General features: G+C 38.4%; 1 protein-coding gene across 1 annotated transcript in view; it reads right to left on the bottom strand.

Moving 5' to 3' along the window:
• The window catches only part of LOC121907457 (glypican-6-like), a 92597-nt gene that overhangs the window by 11461 nt on the left and 64030 nt on the right, over positions 1–17106 (bottom strand). The window contains exons 5-6 of the mRNA XM_042427036.1: positions 15865–15995; positions 15065–15208 (exon numbers count right to left, since the gene is read on the bottom strand). Of these exons, the coding sequence (XP_042282970.1) occupies positions 15065–15208; positions 15865–15995 (275 nt within the window). The remainder of the gene's footprint in view (positions 1–15064; positions 15209–15864; positions 15996–17106) is intronic.

A 17106-nucleotide genomic window follows, 5' to 3' on the forward strand; every position in this document is an offset into this window, starting at 1 on the left:
TCCTCTAGGGCTACTGTAGGTGCACTATGTGGTAACGCAGCCAACAGATCAACAGCCACAGTGTCGAGTATCAGGGTGCTGAGGCCCTGCGGGTGTGTGTCCCTGAACACGGCTATTTAATCCAGTGTCTAACATGTCATAAAGTCCTCCTCGTTGGTTCAGGTCTACCCATAAACAGCAGATTCTCTCAACCGAGAACTTCCATCTGGCTGCAAAGCACATTTAAAAAAATCAGTAGAGTAGAAATAATATTGGCAAGCCCAAAGAATACCAAGAGAATTACCTCGGTGATAATGTTTTGAGTAGCAGTTGTCTTCGCTTTGTCAGGTCTTTTGTGTTAGCCTTTTGCCCTTGTCTGGAAACATTCACCTCAAAGGTGACTTGCTTAGAGCAGGTTACTACCAGAGTGCATATAGATGTGGACTGCGTTCATCCAATCAATACCCATCAACAGAGGACAAAAGCAAACATGTTTCCCCTCTGTGACTTCACAATAGATGAGACCAGAATGGCATCACCGAACTGTTTATCTTGCAGTATTCACACGGATGGGAATGTTACACCAAGGCAAGTCATGTTTAGAAAACAGTGCAACCACATACAAACTAAAATGTGGTTTGATATGACAGCACAGCGGTGGTTTCTGTTCTCCACTGCCGCCGCTGCAGTCACGGTAAACCCATTTTTAGCCCCGTTCTGTGGGTCATCGCGCTTTCTTCAATTCTCAGCTGGAGCCGCCCTCCTTGTTTCCCTTGATTACAACTGATTATGTCCTAGCATAAATCTGCCACAGCAGAACACTACAAGATGATTTAACACAGACATCTGAACAAAGCCTCAGCCTGGGCAGCGTATATATCTTTCTTATATCTCCTGGTGACAGCACTGTCAGTGACAGCACTGTGAGATTGTTATTACGCTGCTTCTTGGGAATGGATACTTGACTTCAAGTGAAATTCTATTGTTATTCAAAACCGCCTATTATTTTGCATTTGTTTTGATTTTGCCGCCCCGGTTTTTACCAGTAGCAGAAATGCTGCAAGCTCTATCTCAGTGGTGTATCTGACAGGAACTGAGGGCAAGAGGCAGATACTACTGAGGCAATAAACAAAAGTAATGAATATGTATCACTATCACAGTGCTACAGATACTGTAAGATTTAAAAACTGCTGCCTCAAAGACATACTGTAAAGTATGTTGATGTAATTGCACAAGTATATTATAATGGATTTGCTGTCATACTGTCACATTTAGTTTTAATCTTATACTTTTTTTTGAACACTTAGTTTTTCAACACCCTGGAGACACAGCTTTATTTTCAACTTTCATAACTGTTGTAGGAGTAATAATTCATCATGCCTTTAATTTAATGTGATGGCGAATCTCTGTCTTCCCTGAAAAAAAAAACACGAAAGAAAGAAAAAAAAGAATGTTGGCTCCAAAAATAGCAGAACGTGCGTTGAGATACATAATTGCCAACTAACAACTTAGAGATTAATTTTATCAGGTTTGATCAGGTTCCCATACAGTATTTCACATGCCACATGTACAACTTGATCAGGTCTCTCCTCTCATAAATGACAAACTGCAGTATGTTGTTTTGCTTTATGTTGTATTTACATACTGTCAGTGGGCAGTAGGTCATATTCAGAAGCCTGTTTTACATATTGCCTCAAACCATTCGCTTGATCCCAGGGTAACTACGCACTTAGGCAATATGGTTTATCATGGTGAGCAAAATTTATCACACAATGATCCCATAGTGAAAAGAAATGACAGAATATTGATGAAACAGTGGTGAGTTTGTGCTTGTGATTCACCCAAGGCTATGACAGGAGAAGTTTGAAAAAGGGAGATGATTAAAGGGAAGCTATGCTCTGTGGAGAACAGAGCAATCATCAGCAGGCCTGCTCTCTCCCTGCTGCCCTTGTTCCCCAGAGAGGCAGGCAGCCTAGAGTGTAATGGGGCCAATGTACCTCATTAATGTATTGACAGATATGAAAAGTAGCAGAGCCTCTATGGCACCAGCATTAGTACAGTGCAGTAAGGGACTTTGAATGGAATGATTCCAACTGAAAGAATAAAATAACACTGTTTAACACACTTATTTAAAAAAATCACTGATCTTTTTGTGAAATAATTGCACTCTTGGCATTATAGCAGCTGTTTGACTTCCTCCTGTCATTTACCCTTAATAAAGGGATGAATTACATTCACAAGTTTAACTTATCATCATCATGATAATAGCATATGAAAAAGGTAAAAATGGAACAATAGTAGCTAATTTATTAAAGTGACTGAAATTATTTTTCAGTTTAATACATAAAAAGTGTAAATTCCTTCCCTACTGTACCCCTCTCTCTCTCTCTCTCTTGCCTTTATTTGATAGACCAGGGTTGTAGTTTCTAAACATTTATTTACAACTGCAAAAAGGTCCAGAGCTGGGCATGGCAACTACAGCATTCAGATGTATGGTGTCTATCTATTTCAGAAACGTGGGTCCCATTTACAGTCCTCAAAGGCCTCACATCCATCTGGATGAAATCCAGATGCAATTTAATACACTTTTGTTTACACTTAACCACATATAGTATGTGTGTCTTTGTAAGTCTGATCACAAACATAATTTGCATCTGTCTTGGTTTTGAATGAGTATGTAAAAATGACTTTACAGTAAAGACACCTGGGTTGGGATTCAAGAATCTCATTTGTTGGATGAAATATTGAAATAAACATAGTCACATCCCATCGCTGTCAATCAACATTCATTGAAACAGCCATCAGAATCAGAGTAGTCAGTAGTCAGTCTAGAATAAGATGTTTTAAGTTTTAAGATGTTTTTTCGGGCTAACATTTACACACACACACACACACACACATATATATATATGTATGTGTGTGTGTGTATATGTATATATATGTATGTATGTATGTATGTATATATATAGTTCCAAGGCACTCTGAGTCCATTAATAGAAAGTCATTATTAACTTACATTGTCTCAGCAAAGAATTTTTTTTCTGAGCGTTAAAATGAATTTTAAGGTGCACTTGTCAATGAATGTGTCCCATCAGTGTGCAGGTGGAAACCAAGAGGCAGATGTGATTAAATCTCACAGGGGTTCAAGATCACCTATCAGTATCCATAGTAGAGTGTCAATTCAAAAGAAATAATAGGCCTTAGCCATCATAAACCAAATACAAAGCACATGACGTGAAGGTAATATACTGAGCTCTATGTGCATAGAGTCAATAAAAGGATTAATATGTTTCCCAATAAGGACGAATGTTTTCAAGATATAAATGTTGGGAAACTGGTTTTTAAACAAGTCTTCTAACAAACAGCAGCATAATAGTTGACCATATATAGTGGATTACAGTTGACATACTGTTGATGAGAAGCATTTACTATTGCATGTTAAATACTTTGAATGTCTTTTATCCCTGACATGATTCCTGACAGATTTATTCATTGTAGCTTCGACTTTTCACTCCTAATGCATCACTGCAGCTCGGTAGGACATTTTTGAACTATTGATAAATAATAAACAAATAAAATCAACCTTAAAATTTAAATCAAGAGGCCTCCTTGTAGCCAACTGGTTAAAACACATACCACATAACTGCAGCGTCTGCATTCTGTTGCCTTGTGAATGACAACAGTGAACTGTGGATAATAAGTATTCATCAGTTGTTACACCTTTTGGCTCACAGCATGTGTGATGTCTTTATCTCACTACAGGACCAGGGTCATAAAGCTTTGGTGTACCGTATGGCTGTAACCCCAGTTCTCTGATAGTCTGATTGTGATGTGATGCTATGGGTTATGTCTCTGTGCATGTTTGTCAGACACATTATTTAATCATGCCTTACATCTTGACACAAAGATGATGGTTATGTGATGAAGCAGGGCTCTACTTCCTATGTATCTTCATAAATAGGAAAAAGGTTTCTGTCAAAAGGTGAGACTTTTCACATGTGCTTACTAATGCCTACAGACACAACTGTGTCTGCTTTTTAAAAACACTTATGTGTAATACATTTATGAACAGACCCTGATGTGCTCATCTGCTTGTGTGTGCAGTATTGACCTGTACAATATGAAGTATGCAAGAAGAGAGACTCATCTGCATGGTTACAGAACCCACACAAATGGGCCTTCTGAAACCTTTTCTTAGTTATTGGTCGAATGCTCTTTTTAAGGAGCGTGTTACTCCATACTCACACAGTTACATACATACATACTGTCTCCTTATCTCTCTCTCCATCTGTTCACCTTCATATCCCATTAATACATGTTACTAACTTGGCATCTTCTCTCTCCCATAGTCTTGTGCTTTCTCGTCTCGCAGGTATTTCTGCCTCTGGAGTTGTAGAATCTGGAACTGTGGATGCGAGCTACTTGCTGACCCCTGCTTGACACCCACTGCTACTATTATTATTAGTTATATTTTTATTATTATCATTGTTGTTGTTATTGTTATTGTTGTTGCTGTGCATCTCTGTCTGTCTCTCTCTCTCTCTAGTGCTTGTTCTCTCACCTCCCCCCTCCCTTTTTCTCTCTCAACCGGTCAAGACAGATGGCCGCCCACACAGAGGCCGGTTCTGCTCGAGGTTTCTTCCCATTAAAGGGTAGTTTTTCTTGCCGCTGTCGCCAAGTGCTTGCTCATGGGGGAATGTTTGGTCTCTGTAAATTAAAGAGAACGGTCTAGACCTGCTCTATGTGAAAAGTGCCCTGAGATAACTTCTATTGTAATTTGATGCTATATAAATAAAACTGACTTGACCTGAGTTTGACATCAGGGAGCTGCCCAGTGCAACGACAGTGTAATCTGTCCATATAACCCCCAACTGGCTCCACTGGAGCAGCTGTGTGTGTGTCTTGCTCAAGTAGATGTCAACATTGGTACTGATTGAGTTAATGGGTATGAGATGCATGTGATCTTTTAGTGTTCTACCGTCCTACTGCTGCTGTAGGGATCAAATCGGTAACTGACTGTAACTGACTTTTAAATAAACCTGCTATGGCACCATTTTTGACCAAGGAGACAATGTGGCTCATTGTCCTCCTCAAAATATACCATATCTCCCTGCTTGTTAGCAACAACAAGCTGTCTGTAGCCACTAATAGCCTGCGGTTTTCCACATCTGAATTTGACAGGCAGACATGCGCATTAAACTGTGCATGCTTTCATCATTTCCTGTACATTCCTTTGCCTTGCTGTATGCGCAGAACATTACAGAACATGAATACACTGTATGTCTACCAGCAAGAAAAAGAATAAAGTGTATTTTTGTATGATAAAGTTAAGGATAAAAACTTTATGTAGGTCTTCTATGATACGTTAAGAACGTTAAGAATACTGTATAATGTATATTGTATATTGAATACTGAATACTGCAACAGGGACAGTATTAATTGATTTAAATATTAACTTGTACATCCTTTAAAATTCTAGTTATGCTAATTTTAATGACAGAAACAAAGACAAAAATAAAGACCAAACTGTAGCAGAAATAATGCAAGCACTTCTTCTGAGGGGGGACCAAAAGGTCTGCTACATGTTACTGCTGCATTGTGGCAGAATTAGTATTCAGAGGATATTGTCCAAACTGCTCTGCACAAAGCTCAATTAATCCATTACATTTTAAGATCTGTTTACCTTTAATGGGATTTTATCTTATCATCACCGCTACGCACTGGCTCCAAGAAAAATCAAATTTTCTTTCTCAACAAGTAGTTTCATTCAGCCTAATGTGCATCTTGTTGACAATTTTAAAAAGAGTTCTAATAAATACAATTAAAAGATATTAACACACTGGGAGTGTTTGCTGCATGTTCACAGGTGTTTTAGTCACATTCAGCCATCGTGATTGCCACTTGCTCTTGCAAACACTAAACCCACCACCAAGCTTAAAAGTGTCCCTGTACAGATCTGTGGGTGATGGCTGACGTTGAGTCAAACCATAAGTAAATGATGCTTCTGTTGGCTGTTCTGAGACACTAATGTGAATGCTTGAAAAAGAGGACATACAGTACTATCACTGCTGTGTGGGGACAAACCACGCAGATGCACATATGCCAATGCCTTAAGGTCTCTGCCCATTGTGAAATGTGCAATATCTGCTTGCGATGCCATATCACAGCTTTTCATATTTCCAAGAACATCAGAGTATCACACTTTGAAAAGAAAGTTACTTTCTCCTCTAGCTCACAGTAAACTGAGCTATTTGACTAAGAAAATTGTGCCTTGACATCATGCCGGCTTTGGTAAGCACTTTGTTTTGCTCTCACATCTTCAAAATAGATTGCAAAGACCACTAACTATAGTATACTGGCATGACTAATGTGTACTGCACAGGTGGTTAGTTTGAAAAGGGAAATGATCATTCATGTGTTTATAATGTAAGCAAGGTTATAGCCCTTTCATAATATCTTTCATCCAGTCACAAATGAACCATTTAAACTCCTGTTTGATCTATTGGTTTCTCCATATTTCTCTGCCAATAAATTATTAAAAAAGTGTTTGGATTGCACACAAAGTCAGACCAAATCATTTCCAATCCATTTACAGGTGGTGCTGAGGTGATGATTTAGTTAAATGTGGAATTTGTCAGGTTATCATTTTCTGCAGAAACATAGTCATGCTTGGGTACCCCCCTGACTGAGGAAATTGTTAAATTGACTGTCAAATGTTAACAGTATGCTGAAGGATCGTGCCACATGTGCACTTTTAGACTATTTATTTTTGTGTGGTCTAAAGAAAAAGTATGAGTTTTGTTAGAATCTGTGGAATCTACATAATTGCACGGCTTGGGCAAAAGTCAGTAGATACAACAACACAGAGAAAGGAACTGTGGATAGGCCCACTTTACTTCCATTAAGCTGTATCCAAAACAAGAATGTCTCAGTGGCTTGACATGTTCCTGGACTGCAGAAACATAATGCCAGGGTCAAGATTTTGGGAAAGAAGTGGTTGTGCTTTTTCCTGACAACTGACTTCACAAACCACATACGGATGTTTTACTCAGTGTTTCCTACTGAACATGGCTCAAGAATAAGAGAGAAAAAAAAGAATGTGTTTATGAATATTCAGTTTTACTTAATGTTAAGATATTGTAAGTGTACTGACTATAGGAATGAATAATTAAAAAGTAGCCAGAGAATAAAAGTAATATTGCAGTTTCTATCACACACCATATGTAGATATGATTTAGTATGCTGCTTGATAGACTGTTCTGGGCAATCCAGTCAAATCATCAGCATTTTGCTGAAAAATGTCCTTTCTGCACCTTTCATTCATTTATTTATTTATTAATTCAGTCACACTCTTCATGCACTCATTCCTTCTAATCAGTGGTCATGGAAGGCTAGTTGAGCCCATGCTGGTTGAAAAAAAAAAAAAAGAAAAAACTCTGAAGAGATTGCTGCTCCATGAGAAGGCAAAACACAGTCACACCTAATACAGTACACCTTTGGTAACAGCTGCATGGCGTGGTGGTAGGAAACTGGAGCACTTAGAGGGAAAAATAGGCGAACACGGCAAAAACCAAAACTCAAGTGCAAAATTTTGTGAGGCAGCAATTGTAAATTGATCCACCATGCTGCTACCTTTTCTTGGTAAGAGGGCTAAACCAAGAGTCTAGTGACTGCCTCTTTCTGACTTGACTGTCTCCCTGCTGCTAAAATGCACATGGGCAAGACAGCATGCAGCAGACCTGAGGATATAACAAGAAATCATCCGTTGTCACAGCGAGAGGGCTGATTTGGAAATGGGCAGTGCATGGCCGTGTTATACAGCACAGTACATTAAACTTGTGAAGTATTTACTGTATGACTGACTCAGAAATTCTGAGGTGTATCTACAGTATCTTTGGCTTTCTGGTAGAGGTGTTGTGTACATAAATTAATAAATCTTTGACACAGAATCTTCAAATTGAACTGATTATCCTGAATCTTCATCATCACGTAAACAATCATGATGACACACTGCTATACAATGCTTGTATTTAGGCCTAGTTTTGTACTGAACTGATCTTAACAGTTTGAAGTTGGAACTGAACAGGTGAAGTGATCACTTAGTGAGGAAAAAAGTGAACAAACTACAGTATATTGTCATACTGAAACTGAACTGAACAAAACAATTCAAATCAGCAAAGTCATTTGTATTTCACACCTCATACCAGCAGTGGTATCCAATCTTTTGGCTTAAATCCCTAAATATGAAACCACTTGTGACCTCATGCCACAAGTTACTTCTGTCTCTTAACTACACTACAGGGTTCTACATTAATAATCACAAGCCATTTACGTATCACATTCAGAATCTGGAGTGGGTGGGGTAGGCGGTGGGCACCAAGGGTTGCTAATTTGATTCCAATAGGGAACAGGGCCAAAAAAAATAATGAATAGTTCAACCAAAGAGTGCTTTTTCTGTTTTAGGTGGTTTTATTTGAAGAAGTTAAACTATGCAGAATTTCACAAGAAAAAAAGGTCTGACAAAACATAGAAAAAATAAACCAAATGTTTGTTTGTCTTAAAGGGTAGGTTCACAATTTTTCAAGTCTGTCTGCCCAAATGAACATTGAAATAGGTTTTTCTTGCCATAATCATTCCTCCCTTTCATACTGGCCATTAGAAGATCCCTTCATAATAAACTTACAATGTAAGTGATGGGGCACAAAATCCATAGTCTTGCTTCTGTACAAAAATATGTTAAAAAGTTTATCTGAAGCTATTATGAAGCTTGATTTGCTTGATTTGCTTTGACTCAAATGAGTCAAATCAAGTAGATATCTTTCAAAGTTACAGCCTTTTTAGTGCCAAGGTCCCTCTTTGTGTCATTATAATTTCACTGCAGCTCAACAGGGAAACACTGTCTGAGGAAACATATAAACTCATGTAAGCTTCAGATAAACTTTTAAATGCATTTTTGCACAAAATGACTTTGTGGTCACACTGTGGATTTTGGCCATCACTTACATTGAAAGAGCATTTGAAGGGGATCTTTTAATGGCCAGTATGAACAGGAGGAATGATTACAGCAAGGAAAACCTCTTTCAGTGTTCATAAGGGTATTTGACTGTTGTTTTAATACAGACTTTAAAATTTGTGAACCTATCCTTTAATCCTCATGTGGCCTCAGGGTGGAAACCACTGCGAGTGTGTTTTCAAAAGTGTCCAGCAGTTTGAATGAAGAGTGTTTCCTCTAATATTTTGTATATTTTGTGTTTTTCTATTACAAGCAGAACTTCAAGTCTGAAATTGCTGTGGCAAGTTTGGACTAAATTTAGGGTGTAGGCCTGATGATTGTGGACTTTGGTTTTCAGAAGTGTTTACTTTATCCAACGATACAAAAAACGTTTGACTTGGTGAGACGGAAAAGGAGAGAGGCAGGGATAAATTATATCTGTGCAGATGAAAGAGGAGCTATAATTTGTTTACAATTACAGCTTTTACATTTGATGTATAGTCACAATAATCAAGCTTCTGCACAGAAAAACAAAAATATCATTGCTGATTTTGAATATTAAGAAACAGGTTAACACTGAATTTAAGAAAATACAAGTATTTTAATGAAAATCAGATATTATAACTAACATCTGTAATACATAAAGGGACTAATCAATTATCTACACCTGAATTGTATTTCCTCAAATTTTGTCTCTTCTATTACTGGAAGCATTGGCAAGTCTAAAGAAAATTGTTTCTGGAAAATAGTGTAAAAAGTGATCATGCGCGTTATCTATATACATATAAATTAATTGATCTAGCTGTTCTGAGTGGATGACAGTTTTAGTTGATGTTAAGGAGCTTTCTGAGTTAATTGAAGATGTTGGAGCTGCTGACTTCGGTTTAAATTTATCGAGGGAGAAGCATGTTCATGAATAACCTTGGAGTCACTGGTAATGTCTATTTCAAAAAAATCTAATGCATCTAATTGACTTTCAGGAAATATTTTCTGCAAACTACATGAAAAAGGTTCCAATATCATTTATGTATATAAAGTCATGGGTCAAATGGTTCATTCTATGACAAAAAATGTTCCCTACAGGCTCTTTCTACAGTCTAGTCTTGTTTGTGTCTTCCTCTCATTGTTAATAGTGCAATACTGATAAAATGTTAACTGTGTATTACACAAGGGGGACAAAAAGCACCAATAAAACTCCACTAAATTGAACTGCACCAAACTTGTTACAAATGTCAAATTAAAAGCTCCACCTCTTATCTAAAAAGCGCCTCTGAGCCCAGCCGTCTGTTGTGCCTTTATCCCCTCTTTGGACTTTCAAATCTCCATTTCTCTCAGAGCTTTGAGGGTGTGTGCTCTGACAGAATGTCAGGCAATTAAACAGTCATGGCTCATTGAGCTGGAGGTGGAGCCGCTCCTCCAGAAATGAATGAATGCCCTCCCTGCCATCCCTTCCACATTCTTTGACTCGCAAACTTAGCGGTAAATCCAGACAAGAAGTTCTTATCAAAGGACACTTTAAACTACTGTCAACTTTCACAAGCCTGAGCAGTGTCACTGTCACGGGTAATTATTCTGTGCCAGAATGTAAACGAGGACAGTGTGTGGGACAACAAAGATGTGCTCTCACAGGGAGCCCAGTCATGTCCCTGCTGCAGGATAAACAGTTAAATGCTGCCACACTAATGATTGCACAAAGCAGCTGCTAGATGAGACTAACACTATAACACCTGTTTGCAATGTAGCGTATAGAGGCATGAAGAAATAAATAACAGGCAGCAATTTCAATTAAGACATCCATAATGACATTAGGCATTTAGGTAAAAACAAAAATTACTATGCTTTCCTGTATTTTAGTGATATTTCTCATGTATGTCAGGCTTCCAAAGACCTGCAATTGGCACTGCATCTGAACATTTTGTGATTGCTGGAAAAACTTCCCAACCCCAACAAAATATTGTATAGATTTATACAAAACACCATAAGACACACTGGGTCCCTTTCAAAAATATTGAGGGAAGGGAGGGGCGGTAGGAAAAATGCATAAATAATAAGGGGTAGTTCATTGCCTTTTTTCTTTAGGAAATCAGTCACTACATCGAGCCGGTTTCCAGTCACTTCTCCTTGGGGAATTTACAGTTGATTACATGCCAAAAAATAATAGCATATTCTCATGCAACCACATAAATGAAATAATTGCTAAATCACACATATAATGAGTGGCTATTGATGAGTCCAAACCACAAAACCAAACACCACACCACCAAATCCTGCTGGACGCCTCATTTGGCTAAAAATTATGACCAAACTCATGTGGCCAAACATGATTTTGGCATCCAGTAGTCGCACTTGTACAAAGACCAGTTATGATGCACACCATATTGTGAGCAGTGGACCTTAACTGATTCTATTTAGTTGAGTAGCCTGTTGTACATGTATGTTTCCTGATTCATTTTTACTACACATCTATAATGAATCCAAATGCTGTTTTTTGAGGAGTGTCTACAGTTTACTTTTGAAATATAAAAACCATTTTATTATTTATAAAATGATCATTGAGAAGATATTTCCTCTGTTCAGTCTTTTGGGGGTTTTATGCGGCTACAATAGTAAAAAAAAACATTTGTTAAGATTATCTCATGTGAATAGTTACCTCAGCAGTCAGTATTAATGCGCCTGTGTGCTGCAGTACAGAGAAGAGCATATTTTCTGCCTGCTAGTATGGTGACTATTAGAGCCTGTGATGTCCACTACAGGACCTCAGTAGAAATACAGTACCATTTTGGACACACCTTCACATTCACTTGAATTAGAAAGTGTGCCCAAACCTTTGACTGGTATTGTACGTCAAACTTTTCACATGTGAGTGATATATAAATGTAGGCTATGACTACACCATTAATTTTTAGGACAGTTTGGTGCATGTTCTTGCCTTACATTAGCTTCCTTGCTGTTATCAACACTCAGTGTTTTGCAGTTTAAAATCTGGCAGCTGGAGTTAAGCAGGAGTGAGTTCACAGCAGATGTGTGTGGTATCTAAAACATATGGCCTCAAGCGACATAATTCAACAGCTGAAAACCACACTGCCACCATTTAAGTAGCTCAATATTTTCATTACATGAGTCATCACACTGATGACGGTTGTATTTCACTGTCTGAACATAACTTTTGCCACCTTTAGTAGGGAGTAGCAAATAATTAGTCTGTTACATGATGTATAAGGGAGACAGCTCACAAAAGTTCAAAAAAATGCCAGTTGCTTCACCTTTATCTTTCTGCTTTGAATGATAAACATAAAAAAAATGATGCCATTTTTGCCTTTGTCCTACTGTATAACTGCATAGGGAGACAGAAGGGTGTGATGGCATGCAACAGTGGCAGTTGGCTGTGTCTTAACCACTCAACCAGAAGGACCCCCCTGAGTTAATTACTAATCGAAACTAAAACTTCATAAAATAGTCCTAACTCAGTGAGTTTAACCTTTGCATGTTTACAGATGCTGCACGGCTTTAGTTTGGCAATGTCTGCAGTATTTAACACTTTATTTCAGAGCTCATTATCAGGAACCTAATGCGGAGGGACTACAAACCGACTACCAAGAAAACACAGCTGTTGTTTGTTGTTTACAATGTTTATATCGTTATTGTAATTTATTATATATTAACTGTTGGGTTGGAGGTTTACTTACTGAATTTATAGTTTGGGTACTCGTAAAGCCAGTATCCAGCTATATTTCCACACTGACTTTAGCATTTGGCTGCAGTGATTGCCATGTGCTGTGTCACTTTACACAGGGGTGGGTAGGCAGTCTCATTCATTCATTTATATTTAAATGTCTCACAGGGAAAATATAGAGACGTATAAATATTAAATTGACTATAATCAATATTGTTATATTTACAATGGATCACATTACTACTTATATGTAAGAGGGGCCACTTGTAGTGATAAACCTACAGAGAATTGTCACTTGACTCTGCAGTTCCCCTCAGCGATAGGGACCGCTTCAGCATCTTTCAGCTCATAGTTCATTCTCACCGCTCTCATCAGCATTTAAATGCTGACTGAAATTCTCAGCTGAAATCTGTACCTGCAATAATGGGTGTGAAGCAGACTGAGCCGAAATCCAAAACGCAACCCCCATCACAGCACATTATATTACATAACAGTACATTACATCACAATTAGCAGCTTCCTGTAGCCACTATGATCAGCGTGGATTCCTTGGGCACATCGATGCTGATAATGGTATTTCCTGGTCAGGTACGCTGGTCTTGTTACCATATGTCAAAAATAAGCTCCTTGTCACTGAGCTCCATCTTGTGAGATTCTCCTTGCAGGCTAATTGCCCAGTTATTCATGAGCAGTCTGGAGCCCCCACGTCACTGTGCCATTAGAGCAGATGCTGGTTGCAACACTCCCACACCTCCCTCTCCCCTCTCCCAGCTCTGATGCAGCAGGTCACCTGCTGATTTGGCTTCCTAAAGGAGTTGATTCTATAAGCTAAGGCAATGAGGGTTTTAGACTGGGATGTTTCTAGAGTAGATATCGTAGAGGCAGAGAGGAATCCTCACGAGCTGAGGACACCATGGCATGTGTTCAACAATTCTTGATGTGTTAGCAACTCGACTGTAAAATACTGACAGCTGATGCTTTGATGTCATAATACACCACTGCAGGAGTTATCAAGGTCTAAAGAGTTCTAGCATTACACCCTCTAGTAAATTAAAAACAAATATGGCAAATTCAATGACACAATGGTGATATTAAATCTTATGAGAGATGAAAATAAGACTATGACTGACACTTAGCACAGCAGGTGCTGCATACCACTGGGATTTACATGTCACAGTGCTTGTTTACAGTAAATCTCTAATGCTAAGAATAAAATCCCATGCATCCCCAACCACACAATATTGAAACATCATTACTACTTCCAATCATGGTGCATGAAATGGCAAAATGAGACAATAGTTGCAGCAAAATTAACTGAAAAGAGTATAAAATTTTGAACCTTACACTGTGTTGCATCGCATTCCAAATAATCCTCTGGTTTGCAGCATAAAGGCAGGGAAACAGAAAGTCTTAATTAATTCAGTGTAGGTGGAGGATGGAGAATTGTTGATGGACATACAAAGCTAAAAAGGCAAATGCTGTATATAACACATCAAAAATGCGTGGAGAATGAATTAGATTGTGCAAAAACATAATTAGTATTGAATAAAACAAATAACTCATTATTGTTTTGGGATCCCAAAAGCCAGATGGTAAAAAAAAAACAAAATTGGCTGCTTTTCAAATCATTAATTCATTAACTAAATAACTTAGCATTAACAAAGCACTGAGACATTCGATTTAGCATTTTTTAAACACTGTGGGTGAGACTGACAACTCATTGTTTCACTAAACTGATTTAATGAATTTGGTACTTTTGAAGGGTCACTTTAAAAAAATAATGGTAAAAATTTTATTTCTAATTTAAAAAAATACTGTAAACACCAACATGACCAACACACAATTTGAAAAGATTCACTTTGAAAAGGGCTGGAGGGGAGAAAGGAAGGGCACTGTGGCTGCAAAGGTAATCCATGATGAGAACTGTCTCTCAGCTGAATTGGACTGTCAGCTCCGTGTTAACCTTTACCCCAATGCAGCATTTTAGGTTTCAAGGTTGTTTGAGATGGAAATCCATGTATCAAGATCCAATCCAACAAACACAAGGCTAATCTGATGGAAAATATAGGTTTGCTTTACGGCAAACAATTGATATGGTCAGCCTCGCAAAATCTATCCATCTCTCCTTTCATCCCTTTCTTTTCTGTTTGCCCAGTACACAGAGATGAGAAGGGCCAATGAACGCAGTGCACCACACCATCCCCTGCTCTCTTGGGGTGATGCTGTTGATTCGTTAACAAACACAAATCGATAGAGGGGCCTGAATGGAGGACAAGTACAAAGAATTAATTTCCGGCTCCAGGGGCTTACGATGGCAAATCACCAGCTTTAATCAACGGTATCAAGTGAGAAAGACAAATGATGTTTACACTGAAGCGGTGTCCCGCCTGAAAACAGCAGCATTGGCTCTGTCTCCTTACCAGTCTGTCTAGGCTTGTGCCAGCTGCAGTGGTAGGCCGCTCCTCTGGGCTGTATGGCCTGAAGCGGGCGTTGAACACATCCGAAACACCGCGGGTAGACCTAGTCATTCCTGAGGGTTTTGGCTGGCCACAGCCTTGAAAAACCTGCAATTACAAAAACATGGGCACCCAATTGTCAGGGGCTTAAATTACTTGGGATGCTGAAAATAAGGGGAAAACATGATGTTTTGTTAAGGTCTCGTAAAGCATTCACCCCACATTACCGGTATGACAGTGCGCTACGTCAAGTTGAGGTAACCACGCTGATAGGTGATTCAACTCGGCTGTGACCAATGCTATTTAAGATGACAGACTTAAGTTTTTAGGGATTTTGGGAAAACACCACATATACTTAAACCATAAACAAAACTGCATCTGTTGCATGGGAACGCCAACAGAGCATTTAGCTTTAAATGAGAACTGGCATCCAACACTGTGTAGGCTGAAAAATTCTTCACAACCGCCTACATTTTTTTTCTTCTTTCTGACTACAATTTTGTGGCTGAAGAAAAATGCAGTAAAACACAGGAAACACATTAACTACTGTTAGTTGAACTAAGATTATCTGACCAAATTGAAACATATAATTCAAATACAAGACCTAAACTTGGACATAATTAGAACGTGTTGTACTGCACACCTTACTGCACACCAGTATGACTTATACCAAGTTCCCTTATTCAGTTTGTGAAAAGTTGGACTTCAACGACCTGTCTGACACGTTACTCTTGTTCTCTAGAGAATAAACCTAATTGACATACCCTGTAGGAGACCTGGGCACTGTTATCTTGCATATTCATGATGGCCTCTGAAATCTTGACATCAATAGGCTCCATGACAGATTCAATGTTGAAAGGTCCCTCCAGCCTCTGTGCCACCAGCAGCATGGCATCTGTCATAACAGTGGTAGAAAAAGGTGGGGTGTTGGAGAGGGGGGGTGGGGTGGGGTGGGGAGGGGAGCAGAGGTGCAAATAGAGACACACAATCAGTTAAAGGGAAGCTGAAAAAACTGATAAGTGGTCAAGCACTCACACACAAAGGTAACCTATAATGCTGCAATTTTCAAGTCAGATGTTTTAAACACTCTGTGCAGTGATTTTAATTAACTCAGTAAATTACTGCATTTGAATTTAACTGACCATCTCTATGTTCTCTCAGTAGTTTTACCAAAAAGCATTATGTGGTCCTGTTCACATGCTTAGTCATGCATCATGTTTGATATGGCAGGAGTCCATTATTAGTAGAACTACAGAGAGCCTGGTGCACTGCAACTTCAAAAAAAAAAAAAATAGGCAGATGGAGAAAATATATTTGCACGATGATCAATGAAAAAGCAGAAAACACAATCTCAGGAAACAAGCAAAAACAATTCTGCACATGTCCCTGCATACATTTCCATTATGTTCAGTGCATCTGCAGTGTTTCTGTGCATATTTTCTGTCTGTGTTTTATTTCATGTGCGTCTGTATTTGCTTGTGTTTCTGTAAATGTTGTCAAACTAGTGAATATGATTTCTTCATTTGTTACACTATGTCAGGCTGTGTCAGCCACTGTCAGCTTGCATAGAAAGCAAAATAAAAAAGGATTGATTTTACTGATGAACAAAGGAATAACATGTTCATTTCCACATTGCAGATTTCCAGATTTAATAGACCTAAATCTACCTAATTTGCACTGAAACAATTAGTCAATGAATATATCAGAAACTGGTTCTAGGGATGGTTTGTTGCCTTTCTCTGTTTTATTTCACTGTAAACTGATTCAACTGACAAAAAGAAAAAAGAAAAAAAAAGAAAAGTGCAGATTAAAATGACACTGTTCACTATTAATCACATCAAGTAAAGATCAAAGTGCAAAATATTGTGTCTTCTGATTACTACACAGTGTTGTCAATTATCTCCGTCTCCTCATCACAGTACACCAACAGGCAGTTATGAAGCATGAATGCTTCTTGGGGCAAATTCAATTTTTATGTAGATCAACTCAATCAAGTCAACAAAATT

Source organism: Thunnus maccoyii, chromosome 11, assembly GCF_910596095.1.
Source record: "Thunnus maccoyii chromosome 11, fThuMac1.1, whole genome shotgun sequence".
NCBI classification, from domain to species: domain Eukaryota; kingdom Metazoa; phylum Chordata; class Actinopteri; order Scombriformes; family Scombridae; genus Thunnus; species Thunnus maccoyii.